Source organism: Diabrotica virgifera, chromosome 3 (genome assembly GCF_917563875.1).
Source record: "Diabrotica virgifera virgifera chromosome 3, PGI_DIABVI_V3a".
Taxonomy (NCBI): Eukaryota; Metazoa; Arthropoda; class Insecta; order Coleoptera; family Chrysomelidae; genus Diabrotica; species Diabrotica virgifera.
In genome coordinates this window covers 178780573-178806225 of record NC_065445.1, presented here as the reverse complement: position 1 = coordinate 178806225, position 25653 = coordinate 178780573, and the positions used below count along the sequence as shown (strand labels likewise).

Genomic DNA, 25653 nt, shown 5'->3' with positions numbered 1-25653 from the left:
TTGGTCTAACATCTACAATAAAAAACTACCTCTCTCTAAGTGAAAACGAAAGTAAGCTTATGCAAAACTCTGGATGGTGCCCAAAATCTAACGACAAGCTTTTGTTGGATAATAAGGGTAATTTTAATGTATGTATAACCCTTAAATTATGGTCTGGATTTTTTGAAGATTTCCGTAAAATTATTGTTAATATGCGTCAAGAGTTGGTTCTAATTCGCGATAAAGATGATTTGGATGCTGTTATCGCCAAAGATGAATCAGAAAAGCCCAAAATTACTCTTTCCAAAATATTTTGGAAATGTGCCACACGTATCAATTAACGTAGAACAGCAAGTAAGACTAAATAAGTTAGTTCGTAACAATACAGAACTTCCACTTAAATTTAGAAGCTGGGAATTAATTGAATATCCCACCTTAAATGATAGTACTAGACACACTTGGAGTGTGAAAACCTCAACAAAATTGGAAAGTCCTAAACACATAATTGTAGCATTCCAAAATGGAAGAAAAGGAACATTATTAAAAGACATGAGCAAGTTTGATCATAACAATCTCACAAACATTCGAGTGTTTTTAAATTCAGAGCGCTATCCCTACAGTGATTTACACTTGGACTTTGATACAAACCGATTCGCTACATTGTATGAGATGTTTGCTAACTTCCAAGAAAGCTATTACCATATACACCCAAGCCAACCCATTTATACACCACTTGAATTTAAAGAAAATTCTCCTTTGGTCCATATTGATTGCTGCAGACAAAAAGAAGTGCTTCAGTCCGGTTCAGTTGTTCTTAGAATAGAATTTGAAACTAGTAAAAGTACTGGCAACAACACCTCAGCTTATTGCCTAATCTTGCATGAAAAAGAATTTTGGTATAATCCACTAACAAAAATTCTTAGACAGGCATAATAACTTCAGTATAAATAGGGACCAACACTCTGATCTCATTAATTATCATGGCTAGCGAGTATGCGAATACACTTCAGCAATTTTTACAAGCATTATCAGTCTTGAAAGCTAACATAGCCTTCTATGAGCAACAAAAAATTGTAATAAAAAAATTCCAAAATCTCACATTATGCGACTTGTAGTAGATATACAGGGGTTTAAAATTGGACGCAACAAATTTGCAGTGAAGGAGTTTGCTTGCTACGATGGGCTACATGTCAGCCACTACGTTTTTAAACCACCATTTTCATTAAATTTGATGCCTCCAGAATTGCATAAACAAGCAACTTGGTTAATAAATAACCACCATCACATTGACTGGTCTAGTGGATGGACCTCGTTGCACAAGTTTGTCGATATTTTTCAAGATCTATCCAGTAAGGCCGAGATGATTTATGCTAAAGGAAAGGAAAAGTGTAATTTTTTAAAACAGTACACTTCAGTTCCAGTCTGTGAATTAGATGAACATCCACCTTTAAAGAAGTTTCAACTAAAATGTTTTTACCATATCAACAATGTAACATGTTGCGCTTTATCAAATGTATTCTTTTTATATGAAAATTTTTTAATGAGCGAATAATAAAAGTAAAAAATATATTTTAGCTTTATTTCTTTATTAACAAGTTATTTTCAGAACCATTCCGCGGTTATCACAATGCTTATTTGGTCACATATTGTTCGTGTAAAAATGAAATTATACAAAAATATAGTAATAAAAATTTGAATATTTAAAGCATAAGCTCCTTCAAACAGTACATCTTATAAGTTGCTTTTTTTATACAAGGTACGGAACAGATTGAGCTAATTCCCAGCCCCCCCCCCCCATTACAAACTGCAATATAAATATCGGTAGCTGAAAAACCGAACGCGCAGTTGGCTGACTATCTTGGTATACAGCAGTTTGTACCTCAGTGTTAAGTAATTTTATTTTGAATAAAAAAAAAGAGATGTCTGAAGAACACATATGGAACTTAATAGATGACCATCGTAATACTAGGATCACTTTAACGCGATTTACACCAGAATAACTGAAGTGTTTTCCTTTAGAATATCTTATTCGTTATGCAGGTGTGTGGGAATTAAGCGCTGTTTGGTCCCTACTGCCAAAATGTTACACACAAAATCCACGCTTACAGAGACAATTACCTTGTAATGAGCATTATGTTAACAATATTTCATCAGGTGATCAAGTTGATGGACCTCCACCACCTAAATCAAGATGCACCGTTTGTAATTTAAAATAAAATTATGTCTTATTAAATAAATAAAATACAAAAAAAAGTTTTGAGTTTTTTTTACAATTACAGATTATCCTGTTTAATATCAAAATTGTGTTGGCAGAAAGAACTAGATAATATTATTATTAATATATCCAGAGGGGTATTCTTATTATGTCTAAAAAAGTCTATATCCCTATTTAATGAGGACGGAGGTATGCATGTGGTGGGAGGTACACAAGTAGTGGGAGGTACGTAAGTGGTGGGAGGTACACAAGTAGTGGGAGGTTTAAGTGGTGGGAGGTACGTAAGTGGTGGGAGGAACATAAGTGGTGTGAGGTACGTAAGTGGTGGGAGGAACATAAGTGGTGTGAGGTACGTAAGTGGTGGGAGGTACACAAGTAGTGGGAGGAACATCAGTGGTGGGAGGTACTAAGTGGTGGGAGGTACACAATTTTTGGATTCTCTATTTGGTATATTCTCTAATATACTCTACTTACCGCTTTACAAACAATTTACTTACTTATCTATTTTTTATATGATCTGTCAGTCTCACCGGTTTAAAGTGTTTATTTTTGAAAGGGTTATAATTGAGAAAGCTTGAATGGGTCACTAATCACGAGTGTATGTAAATTTTGAACAGCCATATCTTAACCAATTTTTTTCTTACGGAGAAACAAAATAAAACCAGCATATTTATAATAGCAAAACCTACATTTTTTACTCTTTAAGATTTTTCTTATCACTAATACTTTTTAAGTTATTTTGAAAAAATGAAATTTTTCAAAAATTTTCAGAAATTTTTTTTTATTATAAAACCAAATATTTTAAAAAATAAGCACTTCAAACCAATCAAACTTACAGATCATATAAACAACACACATACAGTTAAAATAGATGGTAAAGCCAAACGATTAATTTAATTTAGGGTGCTAAATAGAGGGAGGTTTTCACGATTTTTTTACCAAAAAAAGGGGCCAACTTTTTTTTTCAGTGTAACTCGTTTATTTTTGATGCTGTAAACTTTTATAAAAAACAAATGATAAATAAGCTTTTTTTTCGATACTTTAAAAATGTTAATAAGGTTTTCCCGAAAAACTCTTCTTTTTTCGGTGATTTAGCGTTGAATTATTCGATTTGGAATTAGACGAATAAGAACGTATTTTTCATGAGCTACAACTTTGCTTCTACTCAATTTGTAGACTTTACTGGTACACCATTTTTTTTCCTTTTTTTATAGGTTACACTTTTGCTAAAAATATTTTTTTCGATAAAATATTTACTTTTTGAGTTATTTGGGAAAACGGTCTGAAAACGTAGTTTTTTTGTCGAAAAATCAACATTTTAAATCGCGAATAACTCGAAAAGTATTGACTAACGTAAAAAACTTTATAGAACAAAAGGTGCTTAAAATAAGTCAATTTATCCATTCCCGGCCTTATTTTAAACACGCGTTTTTCACCCCCCGAGAAGGGGTAAATGTTACCCCCCAAGTAAAAGCAACCAACGGCACAAATTCAACTTTGAAGTGGAGGGTAAGTAGAACCTAAATCCAAATTTTCATGCAATTCGGAGTTGTCCCTGGAAATTACACTCCAAAACGGTCATTTATTGGGCTATTAGTGACGACCTAAATTTTCAAATTGTTGCCCATCATTTTCGATGCATTAACTCTTTCAAGATTTGATTGAACGGCAGTCTCAATTTCTGCTTTTGCAATGCTATGAATGGCGTTTCGTATTCTCTAGATTCTAGATCATGTTTTCTCTAGTAGTGGGCCTAGCATCAAAAACAAGGGCTTTAATCCGTCCCCATAAATAAAAGTCTAAAACAGTTAAATCTGTTACTATTCAATCCATTCTTGAAAGAGTAAATGCTTGCATCGAAAATTATGGGCAACAATTTGAACATTTAGGCAGTCACTAAGACTAAGTAAGTAGTTGCTTTTATTTCTTTGTTATATTTTATAGTGTTGTTTATCTTATTGTTGTTTTAAGTAATTATATACGTTTACATCTGGAAAATGTTTATTTGATTTTTCCATAGCACACTACTTTTCCTTAACCTCGTTTACCGGTGACAGTAACAGTTATGTTTAAAATTTACACATTTCTCAAGATATCTCGAGATAGAAAAAAGGTATCGACATGCGGTTTTCGGTATTATTTGCTATTTTGGTCTAATTGTGTAATACAGGAATAAAAATGCATACTTGTATTTAATATTTTCCAAAGAAAATTAGATTTATGAAAATAAATAAATAACGCCTCTTAGCTTGCATATTACTTATTAGGCTATTTCGAGATAAGACACTTACATTGACGAAAAAGAGCTGTTTTCAACAAGACCAAGTATTCAAAATTCGATTTAGCAGAACCGGACTTACAGCCATTTTTTCATAAGAAGGTTCTCACTCACCCCCACCTCTTATTTACGAAGGTAGACTTAAACTTATGAAATCAAATATGCGCAGAATTTTATGAAGAATACGAAGATTGGATTTCCAGTGCCCTTTCATTAGGTAAATTTTGTAAAATTTTGATTTTTCAATTTTTGATATTCAATTACGCCCTCTAGCGTTGGACCTACAATTATGAAAATAATTTCCAAGCTTTTTCCGAGGCAACTTTTGTTAAATATTTTTTTCTCAAAGCTGTACTATAAACGTTTCCTGAGATATGGCCGAGAGCCATTCTTATTGGGACACCCGGTACGTACCTATTAATCATAATAATTAATAATAATAATTTAAATTATCTTTGATTTAAAAACATTTGTACAGTTTATCTTTATCTTTTTCATTTTTTTTAGTTGATCTTTTTTATAACAATTTTAATGAACTTTGATTTAAAATGCCTCTTTTGAGCTTTTTGTATCCAGTATTTACACTGATACTGTACTATTTACTTTTCAAAACTTTTTTTTTGGTATTTAAAAACTATTTTTTAAATGTAACTTTATGTAATGTGATAGTATGAAAAAATTTAGGATATGTCAAACTTAGATCCAATATTCATTGCTGGTTTGTCCTTCTATGTCATGTCCAATTATTTTATTACCTTCTTGTTCACAATAACCATCTTGAATCAACTTGATAATACTATCTCGACGTTGGACGGAAATTCCTCTATGTTACATAACAGGATCTGGTGTAGATATTTTCCCTGATTTAAAAATATTTTTCATAATAAAATCCAGCGATAGTGCTGGTTTCTCAAAATCAGTCCGGTAGCTTAAGAAAAAGTCGTCTCTTTTGGCACATACTGTGCGTTTACTTTTTATTTTATTTATTTAATATAAGGGATAACCTCATTATAACAGTTAAATTACAATATACAATATCAGTTAGGATTCAAAACTTTAAATTACTTATAATATACACATACTTTCAAAAGTTATGCATCACCCCTTGTATTCACGATGTTTACGCTTTTATAAATCCGTATCTTTATCACATATTTAATGGGCCTTTATTATAAAAAATATACCTTTTTTGGTTTTTTATTTTATTTGAATACCCATTTAATTGACCCGCTTTTGCCTAGGTGTAAACAATTGAAAAATTTATTCGGGTGAAATTTTTGAAAACGTTATTTAAAAATGAATCGTACTTTAATTTCTGAGTTGGACCGTATAAGAATTATCGATTTAGTTTAAGAAGGCCATTCACAGCGGTTCGTGGCGGAAAGAGTGGGTGTTTTTTGGAGTGATGTCTCACGGATATGGAATAGGTTCTTGAAGACAAACTCGATACGGAATAGAGCTCGGTCTGGTAGACCCCGAGTTACCAATGATCGACAGAATGGATGTATCAGAATTTCCATCCGTAGAAATTATTATATGTCTGTTCCAGCCCTCCAAAGAGAATTCAGGCATGCTGCAGGAGTCAGAGTATCGTTGGCTACAATAAGAAGAAGAATTTTAGACTCAGGTTTGAGGAGTGGTCGACAAATAAGAGTTCCTCAGCTACAACCTAGACATGTTTTGGACCGCCTCCAGTGGGCTTAAGAACACGTACAGCTCCCCCAACAATTTTGGAATTTTGTGCTTTTTTTCAGACGAGACAAAATTCCAAAACTGTTGGGGAAGCTGTATGTGTTCTTAAGCCCACTGGAGGCGGTCTAAAACATGTCTAGGTTGTAGCTGAGGAACTCTTATTGGTCGACGACTCCTCAAACCTGAGTCTAAAATTCTTCTTCTTATTGTAGCCAACGATGCTCTGACCCCTGTAGCATGCCTGAATTCTTTTTGGAGGGCTGGTACAGACATAGAAGAATTTCTACGGATGGAAATTCTGATATATCTATTCTGTCCATCATTGGTAACTCGGGGTCTACCAGACCGAGCTCTATTCCGTATCGAGTTTGTCTCCCGGAACCTATTCCATATCCGTGAGACATCACACTGAGAAACACCCACTCTTTCCGCCACGAACCGCTGTGAATGGCCTTCTTCAACTAAATCGATAATTCTTATACGCTCTAACTCAGAAATTAAAGTACGATTCATTTTTAATCACGTTTTCAAAAATTTCACCCGAATAAATTTTTCAAATGTTTACACCTAGGCAAAACCAGGTCAATTAAATGGGTATTCAAATAAAATAAAAAACCAAAAAAGGTATATTTTTTATAAAAAAGGCCCATTAAGGTGATACAGTAGTGATCAACAGGTAGCCAAAACGCGTTCCAAGATTTCGGCTGTAATTTTGAATATTTTTTCGAGATATTTGGCACACGTATTCGTAATATAATAAAGAATGGCGGTACAGAGCCCAATTTGAAAAATATATTAATATGTGGAAATTACTCTGTAATTAAATACAATATTAAAAAAACGAGCCTGTACCTCCATCAAGAAGAACAAAAAAGTACATTTTCTTCAAATAAACTTTTTTATCCGATGCCTGGATTTTGTCATTTTGGAACTACTAATGAAATAAAAAATTTTAGTAGTTCCAAAATGACACAAAATCTAGGCATCGGATAAAAAGGTTTATTTGAAGAAAGTGTATTTTTTGTTCTTCTTAATGGCGGTATAGGCTCGTTTTTTTAATATTGTATTTAATTACTGAGTAATTTCCACATATTAATATATTTTTCAAATTGGGCTCTGTACCGCCATTCTTTATTATATTACGAATACGTATGCCAAATATCTCGAAAAATATTCAAAATTACAGCCGCAATCTTGGAACGCGTTTTCGCTACCTGTTGATCGCTACTGTTTCCTCTTAAATATGTGATAAAGATACGGATTTATAAAAGCGTAAACATCGTGAATACGAGGGGTGATGCATAACTTTTGAAACTATGTGTACTATATATACTTATAATAGACTAATAAACTTATAAGGTCTGTTCCTTTGTTTTAAGTGTAACACTAGTTGTGGAAAAGTGTAGAAGTGTTACACTTTGTTAGGTGTAGTGGTACACTCATTTCCACGATACACTCAACGTGTGTTGTACAACCACGTACAACTCGTTTCTTTGAAATGTTGTAGCAAAAAAAATGTAACACTTTTCTACACCTACCTCTGGGACGGTGGTGGATACCTACACTCGTCTTGCGCAGTATCATCCAACCGAAATTGGCTTTGACTGTTTAGCTGTCAAATGTGTTTGTTTACAAAAAAGATATCTTTCTTTTTAGTTTAATTTAAACTAGATTTATAAATTGAAAAATCTAAAGTAGCTACAAATTTTAATTTAATTTTGCTTAACCTGTTTCTATGGACGACATGATCGTGGACTATTCACTAATTTCAGTGATTGTTTTAATAAGCCTGTATGTACTTATGTTCAACAAAGCATTTCCTTTAATTACAATTAAGCCAAAACATCGCAAACCCTGGGCCCTGGACTACCAAAGGTATCCGGTATCCGCATATCAGCCAAGAATATGCATTCACTACTGTACACCAAGAAATTTACTTTCCAATGTCTCTGTTACTGATATCACCAAGTACAGGGCAACCTATTTAAAAATTTATAAAATCAGCTAAAGAATGGTACTGAGAAGCTCTAAAAGTGTTGCAATAGAAACTTTGGTCCTTAATAAACGATCTTCGAAATAAAACTCACACAGCTTAAACATTTTTCCCTTTCAGACCCTGGAAATCTAAATGAATACATTGTTAATGTGAGTAAAAATATAACATCAACTATTTTGCCACAAGATCCGATTTTTTATCTCCTTAATTCATTTTTTATAAGGCCAGTTGATAAATCTGAACTGATCCAAACAATCAATAGTATCAAAAGCAAATCTTCCTGTAATACTGATAAAAATTTTCTCAAATCTCCCAGACATGTGTTAAGAGTCCTCATCTGACTAATTAATAATTCTTTTGAGAAAGGTAAATTTCCAGAGTACCTAAAGGCAGTCATCATCAGGGTTGTTTTATTTTAAACATTTTGTTTTAATCAACTGTTTTAAACATGTTTTAAACATTTGCTTAGGTTTAAAACAGATTTTGTTTAAAAAGTTTAAAACGTGTTTAAGACACTTAAATTAAACAAGCGTTTTTTTTCATTTTCTTTGTGAATATAATACATAAATATGAAAAAATCTAAAATACATATAAAGAATTTTTAACAAATATATTATTTATTTATTAATACACACTTATGGGAACACAACAAAAATTGGAGAACTTCAAAACATTTTGCATACAAGAGTTAATAAATTTCTCAAACTGTTTCAGTCTCATAGTAATCTTGTAATCTAAGTCATCAATCTGATCAGTCACGTGATCACTTATAGAATTAAGCCCTTTTTAGAAATTGAGATCAACTTAGCTGGTTTGACATTGCCTAGCCGATTACATAGTTTGGAATTGACTAAAGCGTATGATGAGAAGAGTTTTTTTGGATGGCCATAGAACACCACCATGCCAATGGTCTTACATTTTCCATTAGATGTTTAGAAAACATATATGGTTTAAAGGGTACACACTTTGAACGGTAAATAATAATAATTGGCAATATTTCGGGATAATAAGTTTCTACATATTCCGTGCCAGTTTTTATTTGCGCTTGACTAAATCTATTTCCACTAAAGCGATGAGCAAGCAAAGAACCCCGCAGAAACCTTATGGGAAATGGCTCTCTGTCAAATGCTCTGAAACTTTGGGTTTTGGTAGTCCTTGATGTGTAGAATAAAAGACTCAATGGGCGCGTAGCTCCAAAAAATCATGGTTTCAAGATGTAAAAGCCTCTGAAGTTATAGGTACAGTGAGGACGTTTGAGTTGGAATAAATTAATTTTCTCGAGAATGGGCGACTCTGGAGATAACTTACGATTCAAGTCGATTTTCATTTTTAAATTATAATTTTTTAGCATATATAATATATCATACTAGTGACGTCATCCATCTGGGCGTGATCACGCAATCGATGATTTTTTTTAAATAAAAATAGGGGTCGTGTGACAGCTCATTTGAAAGGTTATTCACTCTATTCACTGATTTAAATATTAACATAATTATTTATACAGGGTGACCAAAATTTTTTTTGAATAAAATTAGTTGAGACAAAAAGAAGAATGTATATAATTTATTTAATTCGAAATACATTTTACTGCTGTCAGAAAACAGAAAAAATGTTAATTTGAAAAATAAACATTGCTTTTCGCTTAAATTAAATGCTCAAACTGCTAAGAGGCAGGTGGGTGGCAGCTTTAATATTGAATTTAAGCGAAAAACAATATTTATTTATTAAATAAACATTTTTTCCTGTTTGCGGACAACAGTAAAATGTATTTCGAGTTACATTACAGAAATAAATTACATATATACATTCTTCTTTTTGACTCAATTAATTTAATTAAAACAACATTTTTAGGCACCCCGTATAAATAATTATGTAACAGTTTATATTAATGAATAGAGTGTTGAATAACCTTTCAAATGAGCTATCACACGATCCCTATTCTTATTTAAAAAAATCATCGATTGCGTCATCACGCCCAGATGGATGACGTCACTAGTATGATATATATGCCAAAAAATTATAATTTAAAACTAAAAATCGATCTGATTCGTAATTTATCTTCAGAGTCACCCGTTCTTGAGAAAATGAATTTATTCCAACTTACATGTCCTCACTGTACCTATAACTTCACAAGGTTGTATCTTGAAACCATGATTTTTTGGAGCTACGCGCCCATTGAGACTTTTATTCTACATATAAAGGACTACCAGAACCCAAAGTTTCAGAGCATTTGACAGAGAGCCATTTCCCATAAGGTTTCTGCGGGGTCCTTTGTCAAAAAATGAACCGGGATCAATGCCATTTTCATAAGCTCCTTCACTTTATTCGTAACATTTACCAAAAATTCGCCATTTGCATGTTCAGTCTCGAATGCTTCCAGAAGTTCTAGTCATATCTCTGTAGCCTCTCCTTTAGTGCAAGTATTTGGACTTTGTCCCTGCAATATACTTTATTTTTATAAATACCTAGTCTTAGGCATTTGTCTTTAAATTTGTATCATTTACAAGCTTTATTACATCTTTATCAATACTTATTCTATTGTTTGAGCAAACGTGAAATAATATTGGCCAGTTTTCCAACTAACTTTCTAAGCATTCCGATAAAGTATTCCAATGAACATCCTGGTGCAATACAAGAACAGAATCACCAGCTCGGCATTTTGTGCTAGCAATATGTATTTTTCATGTAGGTACATTTCTGAAATATTTGCAATTTTTTTACTACTCTTTATTCCTGGCACTTCTATATCATGGGCAAGTAAGTTCAATATATGGGCCGAACAGCCATAAGTTATTATATGTATCTGTGCTGAGTGTGCTGCCTAATTCCTCAAAAAGATCCTTCTCATTTTAAGAAAATATGATTTAAACACTGTTTTTTTCTACGTTTTATTTGTTTAAAACATGTAATATAAAAAAAACATGTTTAAAAAAACTGTTTAAAACGAAAAAAACGTTTGTTTTGTATAAAATAAAAAAAACATGTTTTTTGCAACCCTGGTCATCATTATCCCTCTTCATAAGGGTGGTGAAAAATCTAATTCCTGCAATTATATACCTATTGCATTACTACCGGTACTCCAAAATTATTGAGAGGCTCATAGAAGCATGACTTGTGTCCTTTCTCGTTGAAAACAACATTTTATTACAAAATCAGTTCGGCTTTTTAAATAGTAAATGTACCGCTGATGCCATGTTTTCTGTACTACATGAGGTTTATCAAGTACTGAACAATAATCTTCACACTGCCACTGTTTTTTGTAACTATGCCAAAGCTGTTGATTGTGTAAATCGCGAAATTTTGATAAAAAAACTAAATTTCTATAGAATTCGAGGTATTTCTTTGAATTTGTTTCAATCTTACTTTGATAATAGGAAACAACTGGTTAGAGCAAATAATACAGACTCTAGTCTCAAAAATTTTGTATGTGGGGTACCACAAGGTTCAGTATTGGGTCCTCTACTTTTCCTTATTTTTATTAATGACATCACTAGTTTAAAAATTGATGGAAAAATTTTTCTTTTTGCTGATGATACCAGTATTACTTGGAGCAACTCAAATATTGCTACTATAACTTCTGATCTACTCACAATAAAAACCTGGTCCGATTCTAATTTACTTTTTTTTAACGTAGATAAAACAGTAGCATTATCCTAAAGAAGCTCATCAAACTTTACCTCTTAACACATTCACGGACACGACTGCATATGAAGTCACTTACTCCATAAGAAGATGTCTCTACATCTGAAGCCTGTCCGTAAATGTGTTAATAACAGTTAGATCAGTATCGTTGACTCTGTAAAGTTTCTTGGTTTTTTTTTAAGATAGCAATCTTAAATGGTCCCTTCATATTGATGTGTTAAGTAAGAAACTATCCTCAGCTTGCTGTGCAATAATCTGCATCTAAAATAACATTGCAGCTCATTAGAATTGTTCAGAAGTGCGGCTAATAAAGTTAAAATAGCGATGATGATTTCCAACCTCCGATAGGGGAAGGAACCTGAAGAAGAAGAAGAAGAAGAAAGTAACATATTTTTCTTTGTTTGAGTTGCATATTCGAAATGGTCTTCCTTTTTGGGGTTCTGGTTCAGCTGCCCAATAGCCCCAATCCGATGTTATTTTTAAATTACAAAAAAGGGTAATAAGATATATATTTTGCCTCAGAAGAACAACCCATTCCAGAAGCTACATCACAGGATTTTAACACTTCCTTCTTTATATATTTTAGGAACTGTTTGCTTAATTCATAATCATCTATATGTCTTTCCAGCAAGACCTAATCATTACTATTCCACCAGAAATTCTACCTTTGACGTCTATTTACCAATCTCATCCACTGAGTTAGTAAAGAAATCTATATTATATTCTGCAAAAAACATCTTCCCCCAAGTTACATAAAATGACAAATGTCCATCTACCTGAAAGACCATATGATTCAGTAGCAGAGCTTTTTAATCAATAACTAAGAAATTACAGTACCCTTATGTATAAGTAAATTTTTTTATCTATATTTGGGTGTCATATGCAGGAGTTTAACTTAACTAATTTAAATTAAACTTATTAAGGTAGATTATACATCTTTTTTAAGTTAGCAATAGATTCCTATTGTTTTTTGTTTTACTTTTTGTGTTGGTTTGCTTAACTTAACTAATTTAAATTTGTTATTAAGGTAGATTTTTTTTTTAATTTAGCAATAGATTGCTCTTGTTTTTTGTTTTACTTTTTTGTGTTGGTTATTGTTGTTTTTTTTGCCCTTTGTAAGCTTTGTTTATAAAATTGTACAATTTTCCATGACAATAAAGCATATTTCTATTCTACGTTGTCTCTTTGTTAAACCAAAGCATTGATTACTACTACAAAATATTAATATGATCAATTAAATATTAATAATATTAATCTCACAATCAACGCATAGAAGTTGTCAAACAAATAAAATATTTGGTAATCATTATTGATAATTTATTAACATTCAAACGATTACTTTATTGATTACAGTTGATTTATTTAATGGAAATTAAGGTAATAATAATAATAATGTTTATTCAAAAATAATCACATATTAAATCTTCCTGAGACTAGAAACATATTGTAGCGTAATTACGGTTTAAAATAATACTCTCGGTTCGTTTATACGAATTTATTTATACAAGTTACAGATCGAATTTATATTATCAACTAACTCTATTTACAAAATTTATCCTTATTTATAGCCCAGTCGTTATTCTGGAACAATCGACGCTCATCTCTAGTTATTGTTCACACATTCGGAGAATTTCTCGTCTTCCGTCCCGCTACATCGCGTCTTATCTAGAAAGATCGACGTGGAATGTGTATGTGGAGATGGGATCTGTTATACGAGGGTCGGTCATTAATTATTTTGTTACAATATCAAAGTGTATAGTTAATAAGAATTGACATAGGAAGCCACAAGGAAATAAATCTGCACGTAGCTATAGCCCAAAGTAACTCCTGTTATTTATCCAAATATTCACTAGTCAAACACATTTGTGTTGAAGTTCCAGCAGTTTCTCCTTTTTATGCATTTTAAATATCTGGTGGTTGTTTCTAAAACAAATACATAAATAAAACTCTACATTCGCATGTGTACCATAAAAAAATCATACAAATGTGGAAAGTATCACAAGAATAAAGAAAAGAGAAAAGTCCCTGATACAAAATTCACTATTAAAATAAAAATTAAAATATGTAGTACATAATTATTTAAATCTGAAACTTTTCTTATTGGAACTCCTTTCTGGTAACATCCTTAATCTCTGACTTTTACAATTTATAAGACAAGAGATGACTACTATAGAAAGGGAAAAGGACTAAAATATGCAGTTACATTCTGCTTTCATTCATCTAGAAAAAAGGTCCGAAAGAAAGTTCAAAGTCCGAAATTGTAAAAGTCAAAAAAGAGATTAACCTTTTCACTGCGGGAACCGGACATATACGTAAAATAATTTCGAGCCCGTACAACGGGAACCGGCTAAATACGCGAATTATGAATGTTCTTGGGAAAAGCACTTTTTTTAAAACTGAACTCACAAATTTAAAACTTTTATTTTCGACTTACACAGATTTTAGTAACACAATAATTTAAAATCAGACTTCACTTCCAAGAATAAGTCCAGAATATTCAACGCTGCGAGGCGGCGGTAGCCTCGTGTTGAATTCACGTGGTACTGGATGGTAGCGGTCGTTGTACTATAACTATCATCCCCTGAAGAAGTTTTGTAAGGGACGAACAAAACTTTTGGATTGGCATCTCCTGGAATTTCGTTGCTAGAATTTGTTTTTGTATCTGTAACATATACAAGGCAAATAATTTTAATAAAAATCTATACAGGAGTTAACCAAAAAATGGCTATGGCTATGATTCCATAATTTTGGGTTAATTGTTTCTGGGTTTTCTTCCTTCGGAGAGTTTATGGAATTGGTCTAAAGGGATGTGGTCTATCCTGAATGGTTTGAATTGTACAGTAAGGGAAAAACCCTTACTGTATAATATAATATGTATCCAAAAATGTATATATTTTAGGCATAATTAGGTCGTTACAGAAGGTGTTGTTTCTATAATCACAAACAAAGCGAAGGTTGATTGATAGAGTTTGTTTGGGTAACCTCGCAAGTAAGTAACGATACTCACGTACCGCTTACTTTCAAAGTCCAAAATAAAGAAAGATATAAAAAGCCCGAAGAGGGGTAAAATAGAGGATTATTAAGATTACTATTATAGTAGCAGTCGTGCGAGATGGGTGTCTGATACCCCGCGAAACAACAGCTTCTTAACCTTACGTTTATGGATGTTGTAAACTTTAAATAAAAGTATAGTTTAGAGTTTAGAGTCAGTGTTTTCCTAAGTTCCGATAGTTGGCTCCCTTTCCGTCCCTTAAGGACCAAACACGACAGAATTTCTGTAGTCCTAATTTTTGGGAAGTATTGGCGATTTATCTGGAACGATTGCTCTTGAATTTAATAACTGTGGATATTTTGAAAAGTTAAATTTATTTTTTTTTCTTTATTATTTTTTTGGTTGATTGTTAGTAATCTAATTCCTTGCTTGTCCCAGTTTGAGGGGAATTATTCCTGGTTTGTTTTTCAGTTTCTTTATCTTTAATTTCTTTCCTATGGTCTGGCTGATCTTGTGGGGAAGGTTCCGAATTAGTTTTTGATTTAGGTTGATGTTTTATGTTTTTCTTATGAACTGTAACTTTTGATGTTTTTACAGTAACTTCGTTATTTTTCTTTATAAGTTTTGCAGAATATGGTGGAAGTAATTTATTCCTGGTGACTGTTTTTCGGGTATAAATTTTTGTGCTTGGTTTATTCGTAATAGGGTCTTGTCTTGATTTGTTTCTATTTTCGATGACTTTATTTTTATTTTCTTGTGTATGCTGATTTACTTCCTTGTATAATTCCTTTGTTATCTCTATGGTTTTGAATATAATTATTCAGTATTACTTTCTGTATGTCAACGTCAAAGGAATCTTTTACGTCGATATGTCCGTTTAATATGTCAATGGGTCTTAACTTCGTTGGGGAATGTATGGAATTATTGTACCCAATTATAGCGTATAGCATTTGTTCTTTTATCGAGAGCTTTGCTTTGGTGTTCCTTAGGATTCGAAGATGTTCGATTAATGTAGAATGAAATCTCTCAATCATCCCGTTGGATTGCGGATTCTCTCAGGGGCGTCATTTGTTGCCCCCCCCCCTGACCCTGATAATGACTGAAAAACTTACAAAAAATACATCAATTTTTATCATTACATCATAATATAATGTATTGTATATATAATGCTTGCCCCCCCCCCCCTCAATCAAAATTTCAAATGACGCCCCTGGATTCTCTGGTGTCGTGAGATTTTATGAGAGTCTACAAATTCTTGGATTACTTCGTTTTTAAATTCCGTACCATTATCTGCTACTATCATTGTTGGGAGTCCATGATGTGTTATAAAGATTAATAGGGCGATGAGAACATTGATTGCATTTCCTCCATTTATTGGGCAGGCTTGTTCATACTTCGAAAATGCGTCTATTATGGTTAGAAACTTCTGTCCATCAGCCTGGAATAAATCAATGTGAACTATTTCCAGTGGTTTAGTGGGAGTTGGTGTAACCATAAATTTTAGTTTGGGAGGAAGTCTGTCGTATTTTTAATTTCTTGACATATATCGCAAAGGTTTATGATATCTTCTATGTCCTTCTTCATATTAGGCCAGTAATATCGTTTTCTTAGTTGGCTTTCTGTTTCAGCTGTTCCTCTATCGTTCGTTTTTCCTTCATGATAGTTTTTTATTTCTTTTTGTTGTTGTTCTAGGTTAACATCTTCCAATAAGATTACATTTTACTAAGTCATACGCGTTGTTTTTAAAAGTTTTCCTGATAATTTCGCAAATTTCTGCAAAAGTTTCTTTTTCTGCTTCAAATAACATTGCATACTTCTTTTTTGGATTGAGGTGTTCCTTAAAAATTTTTATGGTATCACCTTTTAACTGGTCTTTCGATAGCTGGATATGATAACGCCTTTAATTCGGAAAAGTTTGTATAATTGCTGGAGGTTGTGTGATTGTAGTTGACGATTTTGACTATAATTTGGTTATTGTAGAAGTTACGTGGTTTTTCCGAAATAGGTATGCCAAGAATTGGGTTTTCTACTGCTGTATGTATTGTTTCATTTCCGTCTTCATCTATGTTTTGATCTTCGTTTTCAACAGTGTCTTCTGGGATGTTTTCTGGGATTAATTATGTTGCTTTTCCTTATACAATCTCGTCGATTATTCGATCTGCATCTGGATTATTAGTTGTTGACCAGCCATCGTCTTCCATGTCTACTAAATCATCAAAGACTTCCTTAATTTGTGAATCGATGTCCTTAGTTTCCTTTGTGTGTATTTCGATTCGAGACAGTGCGTCCACATTTGTGTTATTGTCCTTTTCATGAGCATTTTTCAGTGCGTAACAAATGATAGGAAAAAGGGTAAGTCCGTGATAATACACATTTATGGCATTTATTCTAACATGCCATTTTAGTTAAATCTGACAGTTGTCACATTTTATTTTCAATTTGTAATAAAAACAAATCAAATGTGTTTCTTGCATTTATAAAATGGTATGTTCGTTGATTTGTATAGTCTTAAAATTATACAGATTATATTTGTAATATTATTATCTAATAAAAAAAATTATTTTTTTATTACGGCGCCATCTATCGACAACTAGAATAACTAGAATAAATGTTGTAAATGTCTGTAATCACGGACGTGCCTTTTTTTCTGTCACATACAATTTAATGCGTTAGAAAGAAATCGAAAAACTGTGACGCACTGAAAGATGATCATGAGAAAAAGAATAGCTTTGCCTTTTTGTAAATTACCTCGTTTTAAAATTCTTCTAATTTTAATCTCCAACGTACTAGTTTGGAGTTGGGTTCCTTTAGGGAAAATAGATATTGCAAGGGACGGTGGTCTGAAAGTATTTTAAATTTTTTTCCAAATAGGTAGGGTCGGCAATACTTAGTTGCCCACACCATTGCTAACATTTCTTTTTCTATTGTTGAGTATTTGGTTTCGGTTTCATTCAGTGTCCTGGAAGCAAAGGCAATTGGTTTATCACTCCCAACTGGTCCTTGGGAAAGTACTGCTCCGATAGCAAAATTGCTGGCATCTGTTGTGAGGTTAAACGGTTTGGCAAAATGATGAAGAAGAACAAGAAGAAGAGATCATATATAGGACAGCAAAAAACGAGAGTAATGAAATAACATTGGAAGAATGAACGGAAGCCATTGCAAAAATGAAAAATGGTAAAGTGGCAGAAATAGATAATATCAAAACAGAATGGATGAAATATATGGGGGCAATTACTGATAGCAATTTTGAAACAGAAACGTATTCCGGAAGATAGGGCAACAGCAGTAATGGCTCCTCTGTTAAGAAGGGAGATAAAAAAGTAATGTTCAAATTATCAAGGCATTTCCATGCTAAGTGTACCGGCTAAGATTTATGAATAAATACTGGAGATGAGACTGAGAAAGAAAGTAGAACATCAACTAGACGATGCACAAAATGGTTTCCGACCGGGCACAGTGTCCAAGATCATATCTTTACTATAAGACAAATAGAAAAATTCCTTAATTTTGATAAAAATATATACATGTGTTTCATAGACATGGAAAAAGCCTTTGACAAGGTATCCAGACATCACATTTGGAAAGCACTTGAACAGTTCGATGTTGGAGGAGAACTAATTGATAAAGTAAAATCTATGTACTGGAAGAGTTGGAACAATTTTTATAAAAAAATATAAAAGATCACATTTTCTTGCCCCGGAACATATATTTTTGAGTTTTGTGGGTCATTCTGGACAAGAAAGGTATCTTGTAAATTTTCTCAGAAATTGATAGTTTTCGAGTTATAGGCCATTTAAAATCTGAAAAATGCGAAAATACGCATTTTCGAGGCTTAAAAACTCATATTCAGATTAGTATTTTTGAGGTTGCCAGATACTTAAATTGAAGACTAAATATTTAGCTTTAAGATTCCGAAGAGTGATCGCGTCTAACTTTAATTTATACCGTTGTTTTTTAATTGTTAAACATGCGTGTTTATCAGATTTTTTTATCGGTGCGGCGCGCTCCATTTCAAAAATCCCCTATTTTCCTCCGAAAAATATGTTTTCTAGATTCTTTGGGACATTCTAAATAAAATAAGTTTCTTGACATTTTTCTCAAAAGTTAATAGTTTTTAAGTTATAAGAGATTTAAAATCCGAAAAATGACAAAAAAACGCATATTTGGATTTTAAATCGCTTATAACTTTAAAACTATTAACTTTTGAGAAAAATATCAAGAAACTTATTTTATTTAGAATGTGCCAAAGAATCTAGAAAAAATATTTTTCGGGGGAAAATAGGAGATTTTTGAAACGGAGCGCGCCGCACCGGCAAAAAAATCGGATAAACACGCATGTTTAACAATTTAAAAACAACGGTATAAATTAAAGTTAGACGCGATCACTCTTCGGAATCTTGAAGCTGAATATTTAGTCTTCAATTTAAGTATCTGACAACCTCAAAAATACTAATCTGAATATGAGTTTTTAAGCCTCGAAAATGCGCATTTTCGCATTTTTCAGATTTTAAATGGCCTATAACTCGAAAACTATCAATTTCTGAGAAAATTTACAAGATACCTTTCTTGTTCAGAATGACCCACAAAACTCAAAAATATATGTTCCGGGGCAAGAAAAGGTGATCTTTTGTATTTGTTTATAAAAATTGTTTAAACAATTTCTGCCCAAAAATTCCGCCCGGCACCCTTCAGATTTGTTTGAAGGGGACATTTTTGAATAGGAATCCACAAAGAAACCGAATCAGAAATTTTTCCAGACGGGAGCGGTCTCACCACATGGACTACTGGGACAGATAATGAAAGTTAGCAAAGAAAATCAAACTGCCGAAATTACTAGAAGAATAAGGTTAGCGTGGGCAGGATTTGGAAAACTGAGTTGGATCTTGAAAAACACTAAAATAGAACAATATTTGAGAACCAGAGTTTACGATCAGTGTATCCTTCCTATACTTACTTATGGTTCACAGACGTGGACACTTACCAAGGCCAATATGGATAAAATAGTAAAGGCACAGAGAGCGATATAAAGATGAATGCTCGGGGTGAGGCTCATAGACAAAAAAAAAACAAACACATGGATTAGAAGCAAAACCAAAGTAAAAGACGCAGGAGAACATGCTGTCAAATTAAAATGGAGCTTCGCAGGACACAATGCCCGACTGAAGGATAAAAGATGGAATCACGGAATACAACAATGGAGACCGTGGTTAGGAAGAAAAAGTAGAGGAAGGCCACAAATGAGATGGGCCGATGACATAAAGAAGTTTGGAGGACACAACTGGAAACAGGTGGCGCAAAATAGACAACACTGTATTGAATTGGGGGAGGCCTATGTCCAAAGTTGGATTACTGAAGGCTGAAGAAGAAGGAACTGTAATAGACGAAGAAGGAAAAATGAAAGAAGAGTTGAACAACAGAATTGCTAAAACATCAAGATTATATCACTCCCTGAATACAGGTTTAATTTTAGTTCTGTTAGATGTTCTCCTTATGGCCTTTATCCATTGTTCCCGGCTTTGTTTGGATAATTCATTTAAATGAATTGTATGGGGAAAATGTATAGCCTTGGGAACAGTAAAAAATGAGACTTAATCCCTGTCTGCCCTACTCCCACAATTTACAACAATGCAAGTTACATGTTACAGGCTTCTCAAGAAAGCCCTTGCTTTCTGCAAACTGATAACTACTATGGAATAATTCAGTTCTGTAGGCGATAAACTACTTTTTATTTAATTTGCTATCACAATTTCGCTGCACCATTAACAATAAAAAACAAAATCAAACAGAACATTCTTTACAAATGTAAACGTTAGGTTATGTTATGTGCCCCCATAACCCATAATGTCTTTGCATGGCACTCCACCCGCTTATCTATGCATGGCACACCCATAGATATATAATACTCTAGATTGCGCCTTACGATCTTAAAATGGGTGACGGTTGCGACAGAGATAAATGAGCCTATTTGGTCGGTAGTCTCTTTCTAATTCAAGGGGAGTATCGACGACGTCACTATCCTACTCTGTCGTCGAGTATTTTAGATGGTTTGACAGTTCGAGCGGATGGCGACGAGAACTGGTCGTTTGTCTTCGGACGTGGATAATCCTGGTTCGAATCCCTACCAATCTTTTACTTTATTTTTTATTTAATCAATATTGCGTTTATTAGATATTATTACATCTCTAAAGTAAATCTATCCAAAGAAATATATAACAAATAAGAAAAACTGTATAGGTCGCTATAGATTTTTAAAAATATAAAAGCCAATGTTATTTTTTTAATAAGTTAATTGTAGAATAGTTAAAAGTAATTGTTAAAAATATTCGTAAAAAATTACCAATAATTAATATCAACATAATGTACCATCGATTTATTAATTGAATCGGTCATTTCAAAACCAACATGAGTCACATATTCCTAATTTTACAGAAGAGCAAAGAAAACTAACTATTAATAGTCGAAAGATGGATGAAATGGATGACATCAAAATTCAGAGTTATATTGTAGTTTTGTTGCTAATGTTTTTACTGGACTGGTGTCGTTTTTGCACACAACGTTTATCTTAAAGGAGTCTATTCCTCTCAAAAAGTTAGTTTCTGAAAATTGTGGACTTTGCTGTTTTTGAAATGACCGATTCAATTATAAGTAATTAGACATTATTTTTATTTATGAAACTATTGTTACAATTTTTTAAAAAAGTAGAAGCAAAACAAACATTCACATCATTCGAATAAGGACGAATTTATATTAATAACGAATGACTTTTATTTTACTATGCAGTTCACAAATTATGTATTCCAATATTAACTTACTATACATACATTTATTATCTGCTAGATTTACTTAGGTCCATTTTTCAGATGTAAAAATATCTAATAAACGCAATATTGATTAAATAAAAATAAAAAAAGTAAAGTTGGTATGGGATTCGAACCACGATTACCCACGTCCGAAGACCAAAGACCATTTCCCATCACCACCCGCTAAAACTGTCAACACATATTACTCGATAAAGTGGGATATTCACGTCGTCGATATTCCCCTTAAATTAAAAAGAGACTACCGACCAAATAGGCTCATTTATCTCTGTCGCAACCGTTACCCATTTTAAGATCGCAGGGCGCAATCTAGAGTATTATATATCTATGGGCACACCTATGATTTTCGCTTGACACTGGCCGCTGTCATGGGCCGCTGTAATTTACACTCAAATGCCACTCAACTACACTCGAAAGTGTAACACTAAAAAACCAAGGAACAGACCTATAAAATCAATATCAAAAAGTTTATAAAATGTGACATACTACATACATACTATAAAATGTGAAATCTTACATGCTACATACTAAAAAATATACAAAATAGCAAGAACAAAAACCAATATACATATCACAAAGCAAGAAATCTTTTTAACTGAGTTATAGTTATATTGAAAATATTAAAATCGAGAGCCTTTAATAGCCCCATGTATCTATCCAATGGGTTGTAAATACCATAGGTTGTTCTGTGGAAAGGAATGTTGAAAACATTGTGGTAACATAGAGCTTGGTTTGGAACATTAAAGTTAGTCTGATTTAACAGATTTGGACAATCAATAAATCCATGTATATAAATAGCACCTGACATATCATGACGGTTCTTGAGTGGGGATAAAGATAATTGTTGTTCAATAGGGGAATAATCATGATTTTTAATAGTGGTGTGACCATGGTAAGCGCAAAATTTTCAAAAATTTACGCTGGACTCTTTCTAATGTATCAATATGTTCTGAAAATAGAGTGACCAAGTAACTGAACAGTATTCCAAAAACAACAATATACTAATCTTATCGATTTAATTGAGAAATACTTGCAATTCATAGTAACAAAACCGAGAAGTTTAGATGCCTTTATTGAAGTAGTGTTTATGTGGTCACAAAGTAAGCTTCTCATTGAAAATAACACCTAGTGCAGTCACTAAAAGTTTTCACCTCCGATTTCGTTGAACCTCCATCGATTTTCATGAAAATTGGTAAGTAATTAGAGGATACCTCAAGAAACAAAGGTGACATGATGCCAACTTGCGCTTTTCCCCTGGGGGTGGATGCCACCCCTTCTCGGGGGCGAAAATTATTTTATTAAAAATAATACCATAAGTCGATAGAGGGACAAATTATAAGCAAAATTTGTTATATAAAGTTATTAAAATAAATGAACACTTTTTGAGTTATTAAAGACCCAAAGATTTTATTTTTTCGCAAAAAAATGCATATAGTAATTCGGTTTTTCACGTATAAATCAAAAACTATAAGCTTTTACAAAAAACGTATTATTACTGAAATTGAAGATAATAAAAAATTGAATACATTCCTCACATAGAGAACTAAACTTATGTTAGTTCAAAGTGAGTTATTGGCAATTGAATATGTATTTTTTTCGACGAGTACTCAAATCTAAGTATTCAAGCTTAAATAACGGGAAAACGATGCAATGTATAAAATATTTCAGGAACGCAACTCATAAATATTGGCAATATCATTTTAAAGTCTTCTACTTTAAAATGTATAATATATGTCTGAATTGCCAATATAAATGAGTGAGATTAAATAAATTATTAGAAGAATTTTTTTTGCTTAGCAACAACACTTTAGTTTATTTTAGTAATAAAATATTTCTGCAAAACATTTGCCAAAGTACTTCGAAATACCTATCAAATGAGCTTCAGAACAAGGTAATAGCGTCAAAAAAGCAAGTTATAATGAAAATAAAACAACCGTTTCAAATTTTTTAGGAAAAAGTGAAAAATAAAACATACGCCATTTCCACAAAAATTAAAATTTATAGTAATCCTTACAAAAACTTCTTTATATTAGCATAAGAAATGTTTTCGATAATCTTGACCGGTTTAGAATGCATATTTTTGAAAAAAGGTATAATTTAAAAAAATCATAATTTTTAAAATTATTGTTATTCTCATATTCTTTTGATAATAACTCCAAAAATACTCAATATACATAAAACATTATATATAACCCAATTTTAGTTTTTTCTGTGCCAAATATTTTACCTGTTTTACTATTTCGATAAAGTAAAAAATAACCGAGATAGAAACGTTTAAATCTTAAATTTTGCTGTGGGAACCATGCAACCGGGATCATTTAACCTTTTATTTTTAAAAAAGTAAGGGGTTTAAAAGATTAGGTTCAACGTGCTTTAATAGCACTTGGAATTAGCTTTCAAACAGTTTTTAGATGAACCTGATATCATAAACACGAACGGAGTTATTAAAAAAAAAACAATAACATTTTTTGGAAAAATTTTTAAAAGATAAATTTTGAAAAAATTTTGGAGCATAAATTTTAACGCTATTAACATGTTCGCGGGCTCATTTAATAGACATTTTTAAGTACTTTGTCAAATGTTTAATAAGTTTATGTTACAAAATGCATCAGTTTCCCGTTATTTCAGCTTGAATACTTAGAGTTTTTTACTCGCCGAAAAAAATATACATTCAATTACCTATAACTCACTTTTAGTTAACATTAAAAGGCTTTTGTAGCAAGGAGTTTATTTAACTTTTTATTAGCTTCAATTTTGATTAAAATAACTTTTTTGTAAAAACTTACACTTTTTCAGTTATTGATGAAAAATTGGTCAAAAACATGCACTTTTCTCAAGAAAAATTAAAATCTTTGATCTTTAATAACTCAAAAAGATTTAATTTATTTTAATAACTTTATATAACAAATTTTGCTTGAAATTTGTCCCTCTATCGAATTATGGGGTTATTTTTAATAAAATAATTTTCACCCCCGAGAAGGGGTGGCATCCACCCCCAGGGTAAAAGCGCAAGTTTGCACCATGTCACCTTTATTCCTTGAGATATCCTATAAGCACTCACCAATTTTCATGCAAATCGATGGAGGTTCAACGAAATCGGAGGTAATAGCTCATTTCCACCTTCAGTGACTCCACTAACCCAAATTCTGAATAGATGAAACCTAATTCAATGGCTTATTGTTAATAGAATAGCTTGTTTCACTTCTATTGACTCTACGAGAAAAACTTATAAAACAACTTTTTTTTACATTGAAGTGGAGTTTGCTCTGCTTGCACCAATTTTGTGGTCTGTCTAAGGCATCTTGCAACAGGGCTTGGTCTTTTAGGCTATCTATAACTTTCCAAGATTTCAAGTATCGGCCAACATTAGACATTATTTCCTATTTAGGAAACAGGAAGTGATGCCGTTAACGAAGATATTATTAAAGAGAAGTGGAGAAGTGTGGCCACCTTGAGGAACTCAAGATGTCCAGAGATACTGTCAGACAGATGACAACCTATCTTGACTCTTTGACTTCTATCAGATGTAGAGTTTTTAATCCATTCAACAAACCTGTCATGAAAAGTATTTGGTGATCAACATGATCAAATGTCTTGGAAAAATCTGTGTATCTGCATCTACCTGTTTACATTTTTCATTTGAGATAATATATCGGATTGATAGCAAACCAAGATTGTTGCAGTGAATCTTTGACTATAAAAACCATGTTGTGATTGAGATGTTAAGCCTTTACAGAACCAAGAAAGTTGCTTTGCTATAAGACAGTTGAAGAGCTTAGGGATTGCAGATTGTATACAAATGCTACGATAACAATATTGTCTTTCTGGCCATTTTTAAATATAGGAACAATATAACTTTTTTTCCATGAAGAGGGAAACATAGAGGTTTCCAGAGATTATTAAACCACATAACAAACGGTATTACAAGGGTACATATACACTTTTTTAATAACTAATTAGGCGCTCTATCTGGGCCACAGTTAGCTTATTTGGCAGTTCACACATGCCATTAACAATATCGGTCGTGTTAATCTTTAAAGG

At 32.5% G+C, this 25653-nt stretch overlaps 1 protein-coding gene across 1 annotated transcript; it reads left to right on the top strand.

Moving 5' to 3' along the window:
• The first annotated feature begins 225 nt into the window (after nt 1-225).
• Nucleotides 226-912, top strand: LOC126882641 (uncharacterized). Its single transcript, XM_050647616.1, has one exon. It carries the CDS (start codon nt 226-228, stop codon nt 910-912), a length of 687 nt encoding a protein of 228 aa, XP_050503573.1.
• Nucleotides 913-25653: the final 24741 nt, after the last annotated feature.